The following is a 17031-nucleotide window of genomic DNA, read 5'->3' as shown; positions in this document are numbered from 1 at the left end:
CAGAAAATTTGGTTGAGGTGGCTCATCGAGCTAAATTATAAGCGTGAAAATTCGCGCTCCAAAAATATCCGAGACCAATGAATCAATCTTCTAGGGCATGAATCACTACCCGAGAGTCTATTTCCAAGATTACGGGCTTGTTTGATAGAATACAGAACAGAACAGCATAGTGCTGTTACTGTTCACGTGTTTTTTTTCTTCATTTTTTTTTTTTTTTTTTTTTTTTAATATATTTTTCACTACCAATTAACATCAAAACATTCTCACTTTTTTCACTTTTTATATCACATCAATAATTTTTTATTACTATTCAAATAAAAAAATTCACTACAATACAAAAATTTTTCACTTTTTTATACAAATTCTTTTTATTTTATATCACATCATTATTTTTTACTAGTTTCAAAACTAACAACCCATTACTCTGTTATGTTTTGTTCTGTACATGACTATGCCAAAACAAGCCCTACATTGCCAAGCTTATAGTCATGGGCCGTAAATACTGCTAGTTGAGTTGCTGAAGCTTCCCCGGATGATGGATCACAAGGAGGGAGATTATGGTGCTAGCAAAACCGATGAATTCCTCGGAGTTTGAACCTGCAACCGCACCGACAAATAAAGTCTCTCCATCAAAGGACAACTCGCTAACGTTACAAGCAAAAATAATGTAGTAATGATGGAGAGAGTGAGCATGAAATTAAGTGGAGTTTTAAGTCTCATTTGCAAGACTTTATTCACCACAGAATATTCATATAACCAAAAGGGCCCGAAAGCCTCACAACGACTTTGGCAAAGTGAAAGGGTGAAGAGCATGGGCTCCTACGCACCCAACTATCAACGCCTCCTTTCCTTCACCAAGAGCTTGTCCTCGCACGTCAACCAAGCTCGTCATGACCAAGCCCTTGCTCTTTTCCACCACATGCAAGCCTCCCTCGCCCTTGCTCTCGACCCCCATGTCTTCTCCCTCGTCCTCAAGTCTTGCGCGGCAGTCCACCGCCCGCAACTTGGCACCGCTATCCATGCCCATGTTGCCAAAGCCTCCTTCCTCTCAAACCCATTTGTTGCCTGCGCGCTCGTTGACATGTACGGCAAATGCGTCTCGATTTTTCCATCGCGCCAGTTGTTCGATGAAATTCCTCACAGAAATGTTGTTGTGTGGAATGCTATGATATCGATCTACACACGTTCTAATTGTGTTCCTGAGGCTTTGAAATTATTTGAAGTCATGGATGTTGTGCCCAATGTGTCAACTTATAATTCAATCATACCGGGTTTGGCAGGATTGGACGATGGGTCATTTAAAGCGATTGCATTCTTTCGGCGAATGAGGGAAATGGGGTTGAAGCCAAATGTAATAACGCTTCTTGCTCTGTTACCCGCTTGCTTAGGTGTAGCGGCTTTGAATTTGATCAAGGAAATTCATGGCTATGCAATTAGAAATGATATTGACGCGCATCTCCAGCTGAGTAGTGGCATGGTGGAGGCCTATGGGCGATCTGGGTGTCTTTCAAATGCGCATAATGTGTTTTGTGGTATGAGGGAAAGAGATGTGGTTGCATGGAGCAGCTTAATATCAGCATACGCACTTCATGGGGAGGCAAGAACTGCGCTGGACATTTTTCATCAAATGGAATTGGCAAAAGTACAGCCTGATGATATCACTTTTCTGGGCGTACTGAAAGCTTGTAGCCATGCCGGATTAGCTGATGAAGCATTGGATTACTTTGCTCGAATGCTTACAGATTATGGCGTGGAAGCAAGTAGTGATCACTTCTCGTGTTTAGTGGATGTGTTGAGCAGAGCTGGGAGATTACATGAGGCATATCATGTAATACGAGAAATGCCAGTAAAGGTGACAGCAAAAGCTTGGGGAGCACTTCTCGGGGCATGTCGGACTTACGGAGAGTCGGAGCTTGCAGAGATTGCAGGGAAAGCTTTGTCCCAGATTGAACCTGATAATCCTGCCAACTATGTACTGTTGGCTGGAATATATGCTAGTCTAGGGAGACATGAGGAAGCTGAAAAAATGAGAAGAGAAATGAAGGGGAGGGGAGTAAAGGCTGCCCCTGGTAGTAGTTGGGTAGTATATCAGGATTGATAATATACTGATTTTTTGAACTATTTTTTTTTTTTTTTTCCCAGTAATGCTAATTAGTGGATTATTATATGGCTGTCGTACAACTTGATAATGTGACAGTAAAAATTAGTCACTGAATCATCATTTAAAAAAAAAAAAAACGACAGGAGTCTTTTCAATTGTATGTCAGTCGTGTAATAGTTCACTAAATAACGAATAATGCTAAAAGGAAAATTTATGTTATCTTCGAGTCCTCTCAAAATTGATGTGACATTTAAAATAACCATTAGATATGTTATAAATTATTATTGTAATTTTAAAAGCCACGAAAACTCAAAGAGGACATAGGCCTCGTTTGGCAACCCCCTTCCCCCATATTTAAGGGCCTGGATTTAAACTAGCTGCACATCTGTTAAACAATTCAAGGGCCTGGATTTAACTAAACTTCAACTAACTCAAACGTAGTCGTTTATTTTGCCAAATATTGTAGAAGGAGATGTTTCGTTAGTTTTCTTTCTGACGCTGTTTAAGAATGCCCAGTGATTCTGCGAACAAAGCCAAAAAAACAGAAACATTCCCTCCCTTGTTCTGGGTTAACCCCAAGAGAGAGAAGTGGCTGGTCATTTGGGGGTTCCAATCTCTTCCCAAAGTAGTCTTCTTCTTTCTCTTTAGCTTTGAATATTCATTGAGCTTTTGAAAAAATGCTGCTAGGTTAGTTTTTTTGGCTTTGACCGAATGACAGCAATCAGGATGGGTGTTTTTGTTTGGAAATTTTCGGTGTTGCTTTAAGGTGGTTGGTCCTTTGTTGATGGCTGAGAATGGGTGGAGAAATTTTTTGAGTTTTTTCTGAGATTTTTGTTATTGTTTTGCTTAGAAATTTCTTTCCTTATAATTGCTGAATGGGCGAATGGGAATTTTTCTTTGAGTTCTCTTGTTTTTTGGTACAGAATATTTTTTGGGATTCCTATATGTTTCGATCGGGTTGCTTCTCTTCTGGTTTCAGTGGCTTCTTGGAGGGATTGTGGGAAATTGTTTTTCGTCGGACATAGAACCGCTTTGTTTGCAGATGTTCTTGGATGGATTGACGGCCATGGAATTGTTTTTCGACGGACATAGAATTGGTTCATCGGACATGAAAAGCCAGCTTTTCTTTGGGTCGTTTTTTCATGATTTACATATGAAAACATGCAATGAATCGAGACCCTACTTTTCACGCTTCATATGTTGTTTTTCAATCAAATCCTTGTCTATTCGACATCATTTTGCTATTCCAGTGGTGGCATTATGCTCTACACAGTGGCATGAAAAGTAGCCTCTGCATTTTTTAGAGGACACAATTTGGATTTAGACCCCACAAGTTGCATTTAGAGGACACAATTTGGCATGGGTAAAAAAATTTCATATCTACTTTATTTTATAAGTAGTAAACAACAAAGCAAAACAACATAAGATCGGTATCCCGAAAATCAACCACAACAACGTACATGCGATCACAAAAGGGAAAGAGAAATGCTAGAGCATCTCCTGGTGTTCTCCTGGAATGGCATAAATGTAATTTTTTAATCAAAAAAATTATATTTATGCTATTCCAGGAGAACACAAATCTTAAAAGCATCAACATTATCACTACATAAATCAAATTTTCAACTAGCACTAAACTAGTGTAGCAAATAGAACACAACTTCATTCACCAACACAAAGCATAAACGAAATTATTCACTTCACACATAATTATAGCCTCAGTTAAATCCATTGATGTCACACGAAATGCTGCTTCCCCAAGTAGCTAGGTTCCCCCCTGCTAAGCAAGGGCTTGGCTCCACAGCACCTCAAACAAGTTGGATTGAATCATCAACGGCATTTTAAAGCATCATCACCAAAACCATGAAATACAATTGAACAAAGATTGAAAAAACAAAAACACAACACATTCATTGAGAACAGAACATAAACAAGATTATTTTTTTGGCCAAAAACCTCAGAATGGTCCAGTAAGTTCATATATATTATGATGTACGTAGCAGCCTCAAGGAGGTTCTCCCTGAAAACAGGGTCTTGAAACTAATTACTAATCTCAAACCGTGGACAAATCATCATTGACTTCTACTAATTAGCCACCGAAATAAGAAATAACATGACAGAATCAAACCCACAAAATTAATCTTACAATGATGGAAACCAATTTCAACACAAAGGCCTTAAAAACAACTAACTATCATAAATCGTATGAAGAAAACCGATTTCTAATGGGCTCAGAATATATAACGTACAGCTCTATCAATCAAGAATTTTCTGAAGCAGAACTGGCATTAAAGCTGTAACTTAATCATCACTGCAAATTTGTACATGCAAATTGTCTTCATACAAATCAAAGAAAATCATAAACTACGTATGTTTCTGCATGAAACAAATGATCAATCAAAGAAGGCTCAAATCAAGAAATTCAACCATTTTTCCGTTTTTGCTTCATTGATTTCTCTCAGAAGCGCGGATAAATATTTAATCATCGCCAACATACCTCATATATATGTCGCTTTAAACCCTAAAGTCTCTTTAGCGTTCACTTGAGTCTTTCATTTCCCAATAATAATCTTTCCTTCTCTTGTCTCTCTTTGCACCCACCCTAAATATGAATCTCTTTCATTCTCTTGAGTCTTGTCTCTCCTCGAACAATCGCTCACACCCCAAGACGTCTTCGTAAAGCGCTGAAGATGCATGAAGACAAGGCGTCTTCGTCTCAAACACGAAATGAAGACAAAGAGTCTTTGTAAGATGAAGGCGAAGAGATCGATCTTCGTCAAATATATTCCTAAGGTCTTTTCATCTCCGCCATTTCTTACTATTTCTGACCAGCTCCGAATCTGACTTTTAATATCTTTTCGCCTTTGCCCGACGAAGACGAAGATCTGATCAGGTCTCTTCATCTCCCCATTTCTAACTATTTCGACCAGCTCCGACTTTGACTTTTTAGAGGTAGAGGCGTGGGGAAATAAACTCCATCAAACGAAGAGTCGGAGGTTTTTCGAATTTTCCGATATCGACGGAATGCAGAATCATGGATTCAAACTCTGATACATATCGATGAATTGGTATGCAAATAGTTATATTAAATACTCTTCCAAAATACAATGGAGATTAGAAAAAACCTCTATAGTTTGGCTGTGTTTGTGCACAAAAGAAAGCAAACCTAAACACGGTCATATTTTCTACTCGGGACTTGATTGGTGTACTACACCCACACAACAATGGTACAACAGCCCCTCACATGGGGTGGGCCTTAAACACACTGTGGGGCCTACCCCATGTGAGGGGCTGTTGTACCATTGTTGTGTGAATGTAATGTAAATAACATTTTCCTTTCTACTCTAGCAAGAGAGATACGTAAATTTTAAAGGAAAATGCTTATTGCACAATAATTACACAACTCTACTCACATGGGGAACTCTACTTACATGGGGTGGGCCCCATGTGAGTAGGACCTACCACATGAGTCTCACCACATGTGAGTAGAGTTGTGCAATTGTTGTGTATAATTGTTGTTCAAGAATCACCTCTCAATTTTAAAACTACATAAAGTGTTTAGAGAGACAAAATAAGAGATAATTTTTCTGTGTACTAAAAATGGTATATAGTGAACTATTTATAGTTGTTAAAATAGCATTTTTTTAATTTTATTTTTATGTTTGTTCATCATAGTAAATAACATAAAACAGTCACATACGAGAACACAAAAATTAACTTTGATTTTCTTGGTGTGAGGTACCTCGATCTACAGGTATAAACAACTAGGAAGGAGTCTATTGAGTATTGACCAAAGATGAAGTGCAAAATAGTAATAAAAAAGGGGAAAATTTTGGTCAAACTCTCTGATTTTTAGCACGATTTCAAGTTACTTTTTGGGTTTCTAAAATCACTAATTCACTTTTTAGATTTTTCTTGTTTTTAAAATCAACCATTCAGTCAAAAACTAAATACTTGGCATTAATATATAGGACTAATGCCACGTAATCAGTTGTCACATCGACAAAAGGATATATGGAATTTGAGTGAGAGGTAGATTCAAAAAGAAAGTATGGAGCATAAGAATTTTGTTTTTATTGTGAGAGCGCTTAATCGACGGTTGAGAAATGACGAGATGGAACTCATGGCGGTAGTGGCACGTAGCCTGTGGTTAAGACGAAATGTAGTGGTATTTGGATGCTCTATTAATTCTCATTCTATAGTGGTGAGTAAAGCAATGAAATCATTGGAGGCCTTTCAAAGTGCTAATGCTCGACAATATTTAGAGGAAGTTGTGTAATTTCTTGCAACACCAGTTGGCAAGCCCTTTTGAGTGGTGTCTCCAAGGTCTATTGGGATGCGGCTGTGGATATAGTAAACAACAAGATGGGTATTGGGGTGATAGTAGAGATGACAAAGAAGAGGTGCTGGCAACACTGTCAGCGCTCAAAGACTATATCATTGCACTTGATATTGCAAAAGTCAATCGACTTTGTGGGCTGCTAATTTCTATAGGAAATTAGATTTGCAGAGGGTGACGCTGGAAGGCGATGCCCTCCAAGTAGTGCAGGCCTTACGTAAAGATAGAAGAAATTGGAACTGGTATGGCCATATAGTTGAGGATACTAGAGATGCACTGAATTGTTTGCACAAATTGAATGTCAACCATGTCAAGTGTATGGTTAATGGAGTAACCCACCGTCTTGCAAAGAAAGTTTTATCTATGCTGGAAGGACATGTTTTTAAAATTGTAGTATGGTCTTTAAAAATCGTAGGTTAGGGTTTACAATTATGCGCTTTCAAACTGTAATTTTTTAAAAACGTAATTCTCAAACGATTCATTTTCAGCGATTTGGTTTGAAATTGTACTTTTTGTTTGCAAAATCGCAATCTCAAACCCACCATAGAACAAGTGGAAATCGTGTGAAAAGTTGGGCATAAAGTTGAAATTGTAATTTGATTTGTTTGCAGATGTCCTATAGAATCTTTGGATTTGGAGTTCTCGAGAGTGGAGGATTTTATTGAAGATGTCTGTTTTTGTTGTCTCTTTCAGCGGCCTTCCAAACATGTAGTTGAATTTCGGGATAACGAATCCTTTGTTGTTTTGCTCTGTTGTTTACTACTAATAAAATATAGTAGATATGAAAAATTACTTTTTTAAAAAAAAAAACAAAAAAACAAAATTGCTGAAAAATTACTTGAAGGCTCTTTTATAAGCGGTAGACATTTCTAGATTAACATGAAGTGAAAAATAATTATAGGGAAAATAAAAATTAAATTATGAGGGGTTAGGGTTTCATCAGGGGGGTTAGGGTTTCATCAGGGACTATATAAATACTAGACATAGCCGAACGAAGGTAAAGACTTCACAGTTCCAAACGGTAGCGAAAAACCCTAGGCTGAAGAGTGTCGATGGGGATCGGTTGCAATGAGGGCTGCCTGTAGGGGTGTGCAAAGCCGCATCAAACCGCACCGACCCGCAAAACACGGTTTTCACATTCAAAAATGCGGATACGATTTGGGTTTTTGCCAAACCGTTTGGGGCGGGGCGCGGGTTGTGCTTTTTAAAAATTATCGGGTCCCCGCCCTGCACAACACATATAAGACCTAAAAAAAAAAACCTAACATCTCATCTCATTTCTTACCTGCGCCGCTTTCACCTCATACTCTCCCAGCCTTCATTTTCTCAATTTCTCTTCACCTTTTCCAGACTTCTCTTAATCATTCTTTCTTCATCTTCTTTGTTAGATATGTACAGCCTGTTCATTCTTCATCTTTGTTCATTCTTCGTCTTCGTTCTTTCTTCATTCTACTTGTATAGTAACGAAGAGATGAAGATGTAAAGATTTGAAAGATTGTTGAAGAGATGAAGATATGAAGCGTTGCTGCGTTGAAGTCTGAATGACCATGGTAGAAGCATCTAGATAGCACATGGCGAAAGCTGAAGATTGAATGGGCACTAATGTTTTAGAGTTGTAAACTACAAACGGTTTGAAAATATGCGTTAATCCTTTAGATTTCTTTCTCTTTGGTTTTGCATCTGTAAATGAAAATATTAAATGCTCCTTTAAATGGATTAAGAAATTACAGTAGAGACTTTTTCATTTCTAGAGAGATTTTTCCATATTTGGAAATAGAATTATTAATTATTAATTAATGCTCATGTGCGTTTGGTTAATATTTTAGATTCCTTTCTCGTGGATTTTGGCAGTTTTGCAACTTTAAATGAAATTATTAAATACTTCCTGTAATTTGTAAACGAATTATAAAATTATTAATTTATTACAGAGAGATTTTTCCATCTCTAGAAATGGAATTACTAATTAATACTCATGTTTTGCATCTAAAAATAAAATTATTAAATGCTTCCTGTAATTTGTAAATGATTAAATGCTTACTTGATACATGGGAGGCCAAAATCAAAGCTGGATGTAACTTCACCATACATTCATTTTTCTTTTTCTGTTATATTTGGAACTAATATTATCACACCAAAGAGTCGGTGGGTGACGAAAGAAGACAGTAGACACCTAGTTCTTGAAGGAGGCTTTGTGACCAGATGAGCTCTACGGTTGAGTTGGCTAGCGCAAAATACTTGGCCTTTGTGCTCGAGCTATCAACCGTCTGTTGTTTGCGAGAGCTCTAGGTGATGAGACTGATGCCAAAAAAAGTATGCATTAATGGACCGACAATCATTTGGGCAACTGGCCTAATCAGCGTCTAAGAAGGTATGAAGTGTAGAGGAGTTGCAGGTAATTAGGAGCCCAATATTGGAGATGGATTGTAGGTACTAGACGAAAAATAGATGTATGGCAAAGTTACTAAGTAAACGCCTCAAAGTGATAACAAGGCGTTAATCAGCGAAACTTCCAGCTTCGATTTTGGCCTCCCATGAATCAGGTAAGCACTAAGGCTTGAGCTTAACTGGGATTATGAAGGCCTCTAAACAAGAAGAAAAAAAAAAAGAAAAGAAAAAAGATCTAAAGCTTCTGAAAAGCAACTCTGATTGCTACCAAAATAAAAACCCAACGATCTGGATCCAGCACAACAAGAGCCGCCCATTGCCCAGGCAGCCCTCATTGCAACCGATCCCCATCAACAATCTTCAGCCTAGAGTTTTTCGCTACCGTTTGAAATTATGGAGTCTTTACCTTCGTTCGGCTATGTCTAATATTTATATAGACCCTGGAGAAACCCTAACCCATCACAATTTAATTTTTATTTTTCCTATAATTATTTTTCACTTCATGTTAATCTAGAAATGTCTACCGCTTATAAAAGACCCTTCAAGTAATTTTTCAGCAATTTCGTTTTTTTTTCTTCAAAAAAGTAACTTTTCATATCTACTATATTTTATTAGTAGTAAACAACAGAGCAAAACAACAAAGGATTCGTTATCCCGAAAATCAACTACATGTTTGGAAGGCCGCTGAAAGAGACGACAAAAACAGTCATCTTCAATAAAATCCTCCACTCTCGAGAACTCCAAATCCAAAGATTCTATAGGACATCTGCAAACAAATCAAAGTACATAGAATTGGTAACAATGATAATACAAGAACCAATGAAAAATGTCAAAAACAGAGGAAAAAACAGGAAAAATTGGATGATTTTTTATAAAGACCGACAAAACTCAACAAAGAGTAGAATGAACAAAACTTAACGAGTTGTGAATGTCGTGCCGTTATTTAACTCCAATCTCGTGGGATTACAAGAGAAGAAGCTGATGACGACACACGATATCCGAGTTTTTCAGACTCCACACCCACTAGAAGGTGGTTAAGAGTATAGTTAAAACTCGAGAAACAAAAACTTGGCAAGCCACACATAAGTTTTGTGCATACTATATTTAAGAACAATAATTTATTAAAAAGAAGGGTCTTGATTTACCATTAAACAGAATAATTGGCATAACAAGGTTAAATTTTTAGAACCAGGGACACTAACATTGGTATAAAATCAAATCAATTGGCATGTTATTATCTCAAATTAAAATTCAAATCAGAAGGAAGTTCAGAACAGTCTCAGTTTTCACAATTTGCTGTCATTGGAAACCGCAGATTAACCAAGTAGGTTCTCCCCAAATGGGGGCTTGGTTCTGGGGGCCCTCAAACAAGTTGGATTGAAACCATCATTGGCAAGCTACAGAACACAAATCTTAAAAGCAACAACATTATTACTACATAAATCAAATTTTCAACTAGCTCTAAACTAGTGTAGCAAATAGAACCCAACTTCATTCACCAACACAAAGCATAAAAGAAATTTATTAATTTCACATATAATTATAGCCTCAGTTAAATCCATTAATGTCATATGAAATGCTGCTTCCCCAAGTAGGTTCCCCCTGCTAAGCAAGGGCTTGGCTCCACAGCACCTCAAACAAGTTGGATTGAATCATCAACGGCATTTTAAACATCATGAAATACAATTAAATACAATTAAACCAAGATTGAATAACAAAAACACAACACATTCATTGAGAACAGAACATAAAGAAGTTTTTTTTTGCCGAAAACCTCATAATGGTCCAGTAAGCTCATATTATGATTTAGCAGCCTCAAGGAGGTTCTCCCTGAAAACAGGGTCTTGAAACTAACTAATCTCAAACTGTGGACAAATCATCATTGACTTCTACTAATTAGCCACCGAAATATGAAATAACACACGAAAATAACATGACAGAATCAAACCCACAAAATCTTACAATCATGGAAGCCAATTTCCACACAACAACTAACTATCATAAATCATTTGAAGAAAAACGATTTCTAATGGGCTCAGAATATATAACAGCTCTATCAATCAAGAATTTTCTGAAGCAGAACTGGCATTAAAGCTGAAACTTAATCATCACGGCCAATTTGTACATGCAAATCATATTCATACAAATCAAAGAAAATCATAAACTAGATATTTTTCTGAAACCAAAGATCAATCAAAGAAGGCTCATATCAAGAAATTCAACCATCATTCCGTTTTTGCTTCATTGATTTCTCTCAGAAGCGCGGATAAATATTTAATCATCGCCAACATCACTCACAAAATAAAATAAAATAAAACCCTATAACAACATTAACCCAGAAACCATTATACTAAAAAGATTCAATAAAAAATCATTTTTTTCTAACTATTCAAACAAAGCAAAAACAGCAATAGTGAAAAAGGAAAACAGATCTATCGCGGATGTTTTTAGAGGCAAAACTATTGAAAAAAGATAAACCCCCACGTTGACACCGCCAAAGAAGATTCACTATTTGCCTCGAGGACTAGCCTTATTCTCATATCGCTATCTTTAACGAGAAAACAAGCTAAAGGTGTAGCGAGGCAAGATAAAAACGACAACGTTTATTTTTAGAAGGAATGAGAGAGATGTTGGCGTCGATTTGACACAACTCAGCCGTGGATATACAGAAAGGGCTGAACTGCAACACTGGACGTCGTCGCTTTAGCACGAACATTGGGGCTTTCATCGTCAAGAATTTTACAACTTCAGAGAAGCCCGGGGTTGTTGTTCGTGCAGAAGAATCGAAAATCAAAAAATAAGAAACAATAGAGAGAAGATTGTGAATTTGTGAGTTGTGAGAGAGGCTGGCTCTCTGCGTTTGCTTATATAGGCGTTTTGTGAAACCCTAGAAATCACTTCATGAAGTTCCATCCGGGTCGGCGATGGTGTTTGTTCTTGGACCCGGGCGGGTTAAAGTATTCAGGGCCCATTATATCTAAAATGTAAGGCCCAAGCGCACTCGATTTAAGACGGACCAAATTTGTAATTAGAATTAAGAACTATAGGACACCGGCTCAGCCCTAACCCTAATGGGAGAGAAAGTTCAAGTGTAACATATTATTGGGTCAATATTGCACTTTCACAACTTGTTAATACGTGTTATTTTGAGATTAAATCCACATTAATTACTAAGTTTTTTTTTAATACTTTTCAATCAACAATATTTTTCATAATGTTGGTCAAGAGTATGAAACTAACATAATTATTCCCTTGGGGCTAAAAAAAACTTGCATAATTATTCCCTTAGAAGTTAGAACCATCTTTAGGGTTTGTGAGGCCGATAATTGTCCGATGTGTTTCGGATGGGAGGATTGTACGTGTTCGAGAATTGGTCAAGATCCAAATAAAAAAAAAATGTAGAACCATCGACTTATGATTTAATTGTTAAGTTGCTGACGTGACAAAAAATCATAAAAGCATCATGTTAAAGAATTAGTAGCAGATACTTTATAAGTAGTTCTCTTTCCTAAATATAGGAAAAATGTCAAAAAAAATAACAAAAAAATCACATGCAACAGATTCCCTACGAGTTTCCTAAGCATTAGGAATGCTACGGTGTTTTCAATGTGTAGGGAACCAAAAGAGCTTCCTTATCCATTTTTTTAATACAAAATATTTTTCTTTACTCTCTCAACTCTCATCTTTTTGCCTTTTATTGAAAATTATGTTGGAATTTTATAAAAAATATGAGGGTAGGTACAAATTTATATTTGTAAAGAAAGAATATTTAATTAATATAAAGAAATATAAGAGAAACTATTATAGAGTATATTTCGATAGGAAAGTAAAAAGTAGTTTTGTTCCCTAAATTTAATAAAAATCAAATGGAAGTTACTGTAAAATACCCAAACAACGTGACAGTGCCACATGAATTGTGACTCGTATATAAAAACTAATTCTAATTGTGATTGACGTGACAATGCCGCATGAAGCAAGTGTCATGCCAATTTATAAATTCACGTAGCACTTATCACGTCAATCACTAAACAATAAAATTTAATTATGAATTGCCACATGAACTAGCGATTTGTACGGAGTTGGTATAAAAACTAGAGTAAGGCTAGAAACTATATTTTTATCCTACAATTGTCAAATTTCGTTGACGTAGCACTCCAAAATCAACCATTGATTAACAAAATTGTAGTCTTTGACTCCTGACCAGCATGAACGAAGAAGAGAGAGAGGAAACAATGCAGCAAGATATCATAGTATCTATTCTATTCTACACCATGGAAAGAATGCTAAAAGGACTTGACGAGAAAAAAAAAAGTAGTGGATTGACTGCCGCCAAAAGCCCAAAACAGCTCCTCCGATGAGCTATCTCCAGACTATACAGGGCTAATTTGCTCAGAACCTAAAATAGTCACCCATCAAGTTTTCATGCTCAGACTATCTTCCATGTCAAGTGCCGGTAGCCAGCCCACTTGGCAGCAAGATGGATTCCGATGGCTAAGGCTGCACCCAGCAATGGCACAGGAAGCCTCCTATTTGCCGTTATAACTTTTGCTTCTTCCTTTCCTTCTAAAAGCTCTTTTGAATGGTGAGAAATAGCTAGAGCCAGATATGAAGCCATTACCAAAACCCTAATCCATGGTTCTCCAACTGCAGCAAGCACAGCAGCTACAGGCAATGCAGATGAAACATCATCTCTCTTTTTAACTAACCGTGAGAAACCATACAAGAGCAGAAGAAGGGTCCAGAAGAATGGCTCAGAGATGTAACCACTCACAGCTGCATAGCCAATTAGGCCAGCTAAAGTGAGAAGATGAGGTTGGCTGTTTACAGAGTTGGGAACAGTGGCTTCTGCAATGGCAAGAACAGCTGATGCAAGTAGGATAACTGTGCTCAACTCTGGAACAGGTGCGTATGCCACTATGCCCGAATAGAAAGCTCGAATGGCATAGATAGCAGTCTCAATACATCTGATCAGAGAAGTTATGGGGTCGCCAATGAAGTGGAATACAAGAGCCAAGCCGAGTTTCGAGAGGTATCCCACAAAAGAAACAATACCAAGTAAAGCCTTTCGCCAGTTAGAGAGTTCCAACAACACTGCCCTCCATGCATAGAGAATGAAAGCCAGGGCTGCACAATAATCAACAGTAAGCACTGTTTAGTCAGCAGCATATGCAATGTACTTGAAAAAAAAAATGCATAATTTGATAAAAAAAAGATGCCTCCCCCACCCAACACACAACAAAAAAAAAAGAAAAAGAAAAGAAAGGTAAACCCCAAAAAAGCAGTGATAACATAGTCAAGCACGATCAACTGTCTATCATAAAACCTGTTCAAGCATCAGACAGAAACTAAATAAAAGAAATCAACCTTCTATTGAAGCTTTACAAAGTTCCTCATTAGCAACTGCTAGTTCACACATAAGTGATAAGTGCAACAAGTTACATCCCTTAATAGCAAACAATTAGCATAGATATGCTTTTTATCAGATTATCTGATCTCTGAGCACATAAATTTTGTCATGCAAAGAAAATCACCTTGTTAAAAAAAAAAAAAAAAAAAAAATCTCTGCCCCCATATCAGTATATGGAAAAAATGTAAATCAGCACTTTCTCAAATCAACACCCCCCCCCTCCCCCCCCCCCGCGCACAGGCGTTTTCTCCTCCCTTATCCAAATCATCAACAGATTCTTATTCTGCCTCTCTGTTTTTGTATGTCAATGCACGTGCATTTCCTCAACTCCATTATATGCTGGCTTGGCCCCTCTTTGACTACATTCACAAGGAAAACAATTTTCTGAAGAATAGTCTGAAAGGTGAAACAGACAACTTATCCAAATTCGCTCATGAAGGCATTTATAAATTCACGACTAAAAAGATTTCAACAAGACAGTGAACTCATGTGTGCTAGTGCATTTAAATGAAATAATTCACGCCAAATGATTCCACAAAGATAGGCAGGAAATAGAACCATCAAAATGGAAAATTAAGAGTAGGAACCTCCCTCACAGAAAATGTATGCAGTTTATGAGTTACAAACCTCCTCCCATACAATCTATTGGCAACGGGTCTCCCTGTTATTCCCAAAAACAAATTCCTTCTCTCTCTCTCTCTCTCTCTCTCTCTCTCTCTCATTCATTTCTCGGAAATTGAAATCCCAACTTTTCGTTTGGCAGCTAAGAAAGATGGGGAAAACATTAAAACGAAAATGAAAATCGAGCGTGATTTTCATGAACTTTATAAACAATGGAAAAGAAAACTCAAAGCAAGCTCGATACTTGGATCAGACCCAGTTAAGTAGAACTAGTCCTGGACCCAATTGAAGATTCCTTCTCTTTCCCCACAGTTTCTCACCAACTGAACAGATAGAAAGAAAGTGAGAGAGCAAGAATTTACCGACAAACCAAGGCCATCTCACTGGAGGGGCAGGAACTTCTTTGGTCAAATACCTGAACCGCTCGGGCATAGTACTCTCTCCTCGAGCCTGTCTCTCAGCTTCGGCTTCAGCTTCATCATCAACACCACCATTCCCTGCACTCGCACAAACCGTCAACTTTCTCTCAAGCACAAAACCCAGAATTTTCCCGGAAAACCCAGGAAAGTTTTGACCTGGTTTGAGACTAAAAGACTGGGTTTTGGTTGGTGAAGAGCGAAATGGAATGGTTTGGTTATGGGTTCTGAGTCTGAGGTGAGAAAATGAAGTGATTCTGAGAGAGGGGTTTGGAGATGAGAGAGTGGGAACAGTCATTGACATTGTTGCTTTGGGAATAGGGAGGTTTTTGCCATTATCAGTCAAATAGAGCAAATCGTTCCTAAAACTTGGGCTTTTTGAGAATGTGGGTCATGACCCGTTGAATAGCCATGGAATCGGTCCGAGCAATGGTACCCGTTTTATTTTATTTTGAGAATTTTGTAATTTTGTTTGTGAATTTCAAAATTTTGTAATGTTGTACGTCATTTTAAATTTTAAATTAAGTGACACTATATACATTGTGTGACATTAATTAGGGGTGTAAACGAGCTGGGCCCCTCTCGAGCTTATTTGGGATCGACTTAGTTTAAATTCGACTTGTACTCGAATTGATTATTAAATAAGCCGTTTGTGAACACAAAAATATGCTCGATTATTAAACGATACAAACTCATATAAACTCGGCTTAACTCGATTAAAGCTCGTGAACCCGCTTATATAAGGATCGATTCTCTTATTAAGGCTCGATATGATTTGATAATCATATGATTTAATGACAATTTATATACTTAATGTGTCAACCATATTATGCATGTAAATATGTAATATAATATGACTATATAATCATATAATAATATAACATTGATATATAATCACTATATATACGGATATGATTATATGTTCTAAATATTATCATTATATACTTATGAATCATTAGATCACATGATCTAAAATCTAAGATCATACGAATTGTTAAATCATATGATCATACTTTTCATAAATAATCTTATATGTCATATGATATTATATAATTTATAATTCATAAAACATTTTATATATAAACACATGCGTAACACATAACAAACACATAAATTAAGTACAAGTATAGATTATAGCCACATAATATCAAATAAGTATAAAAATTTATATTAATATAATGATTAAGTATCTAGATACTTATATACAATGGTTAAGTATGATTTAAGATTCTAAGTATCTAACAATTCTTAATCATACTTAGATACAATAATTAGGTATATAGATTATATATGTAAGTATGAATTCATGTTAATCATATGATATAACGACAATTATGAAACGTAATCATGTTATTCATATATAATGATAATGTGATTCATATAGTTCTAAATTAATTGATTATAGTTATAATCACTAATGTGTTAATTATAATCACAAATTAAATATTTTAATTATAATTTAGTTCATATGGATATGATAATAGGTATTATCATTATAATTTAGATCACATGACTATATGAGCTAACATTGTGCCATAGAATCATTATATACTTAAAAATTGTTATATCACATTTTAAGATTCAAGATGAAATGATACTTTTTTTTTTTTTGAGAAAAGATGAAATGATGCTTATTAGTTATGGATAGAAATTTCCTACAAACTAGTTTGTAAGAAATTTCATACAATCCACATATAAGAGTGACATGCGTCATTTAAACATGTGAGCAGCACGTGTTTTTTTTTTATTAATGCTATTAAAAAAG

At 36.4% G+C, this 17031-nt stretch overlaps 2 protein-coding genes, 1 long non-coding RNA gene and 10 other non-coding genes across 13 annotated transcripts; 1 reads left to right on the top strand and 12 right to left on the bottom strand.

Annotated features, from left to right (window-relative positions):
• Window positions 1-468: 468 nt before the first annotated feature.
• On the top strand, window positions 469-2134 carry LOC133861348 (putative pentatricopeptide repeat-containing protein At1g03510). Its single transcript, XM_062297104.1, has one exon. It carries the CDS (start codon window positions 674-676, stop codon window positions 2096-2098), a length of 1425 nt encoding a protein of 474 aa, XP_062153088.1. The 5' UTR covers window positions 469-673; the 3' UTR covers window positions 2099-2134.
• Window positions 2135-4063: 1929 nt separating this feature from the next.
• On the bottom strand, window positions 4064-4178 carry LOC133862121 (small nucleolar RNA Z278). The gene has a single exon (XR_009899144.1). It is a non-coding gene; the product is annotated as a small nucleolar RNA Z278 (small nucleolar RNA).
• A 144-nt stretch (window positions 4179-4322) lies between these two features.
• LOC133862114 (small nucleolar RNA Z223) lies at window positions 4323-4418 on the bottom strand. The gene has a single exon (XR_009899137.1). It is a non-coding gene; the product is annotated as a small nucleolar RNA Z223 (small nucleolar RNA).
• An 84-nt stretch (window positions 4419-4502) lies between these two features.
• Window positions 4503-4589, bottom strand: LOC133862152 (small nucleolar RNA U36a). The gene has a single exon (XR_009899172.1). It is a non-coding gene; the product is annotated as a small nucleolar RNA U36a (small nucleolar RNA).
• A 3854-nt stretch (window positions 4590-8443) lies between these two features.
• Window positions 8444-11646, bottom strand: LOC133862030 (uncharacterized). The gene is made up of 2 exons (XR_009899111.1): window positions 9742-11646; window positions 8444-9588 (listed from the first exon to the last, which is right to left on the bottom strand). It is a non-coding gene; the product is annotated as an uncharacterized LOC133862030 (long non-coding RNA).
• On the bottom strand, window positions 8881-9008 carry LOC133862147 (small nucleolar RNA snoR83). Its single transcript, XR_009899168.1, has one exon. It is a non-coding gene; the product is annotated as a small nucleolar RNA snoR83 (small nucleolar RNA).
• LOC133862144 (small nucleolar RNA snoR97) lies at window positions 9749-9854 on the bottom strand. Its single transcript, XR_009899165.1, has one exon. It is a non-coding gene; the product is annotated as a small nucleolar RNA snoR97 (small nucleolar RNA).
• On the bottom strand, window positions 10368-10485 carry LOC133862122 (small nucleolar RNA Z278). Its single transcript, XR_009899145.1, has one exon. It is a non-coding gene; the product is annotated as a small nucleolar RNA Z278 (small nucleolar RNA).
• On the bottom strand, window positions 10606-10709 carry LOC133862123 (small nucleolar RNA Z278). The gene has a single exon (XR_009899146.1). It is a non-coding gene; the product is annotated as a small nucleolar RNA Z278 (small nucleolar RNA).
• LOC133862113 (small nucleolar RNA Z223) lies at window positions 10851-10942 on the bottom strand. Its single transcript, XR_009899136.1, has one exon. It is a non-coding gene; the product is annotated as a small nucleolar RNA Z223 (small nucleolar RNA).
• On the bottom strand, window positions 11023-11109 carry LOC133862153 (small nucleolar RNA U36a). Its single transcript, XR_009899173.1, has one exon. It is a non-coding gene; the product is annotated as a small nucleolar RNA U36a (small nucleolar RNA).
• On the bottom strand, window positions 11448-11600 carry LOC133862154 (small nucleolar RNA snoR134). The gene has a single exon (XR_009899174.1). It is a non-coding gene; the product is annotated as a small nucleolar RNA snoR134 (small nucleolar RNA).
• Window positions 11647-12958: 1312 nt separating the features above from the next.
• LOC133860842 (uncharacterized) lies at window positions 12959-15611 on the bottom strand. Its single transcript, XM_062296470.1, has 2 exons — window positions 15213-15611; window positions 12959-13946 (listed from the first exon to the last, which is right to left on the bottom strand). Exons 1-2 carry the CDS (start codon window positions 15568-15570, stop codon window positions 13249-13251), a joined length of 1056 nt encoding a protein of 351 aa, XP_062152454.1. The 5' UTR covers window positions 15571-15611; the 3' UTR covers window positions 12959-13248.
• Window positions 15612-17031: the final 1420 nt, after the last annotated feature.

This window comes from Alnus glutinosa, chromosome 2, assembly GCF_958979055.1.
Source record: "Alnus glutinosa chromosome 2, dhAlnGlut1.1, whole genome shotgun sequence".
NCBI lineage: Eukaryota > Viridiplantae > Streptophyta > Magnoliopsida > Fagales > Betulaceae > Alnus > Alnus glutinosa.
The sequence above is the reverse complement of the archived record's forward strand: the minus strand, read 5'-3'. Positions and strand labels throughout refer to the sequence as shown.

Excerpts from the sequence above, each read along its gene's own strand:
- LOC133860842 (XM_062296470.1), bottom strand. The coding sequence starts at position 15,570 with ATGTCAATGACTGTTCCCACTCTCTCATCTCCAAACCCCTCTCTCAGA. Across the intron at positions 13,947-15,212 it reads GAGATGGCCTTGGTTTGTCG|CCCTGGCTTTCATTCTCTAT; the intron begins GTAAATTCTTGC and ends ATTATTGTGCAG.
- LOC133861348 (XM_062297104.1), top strand. The coding sequence starts at position 674 with ATGATGGAGAGAGTGAGCATGAAATTAAGTGGAGTTTTAAGTCTCATT.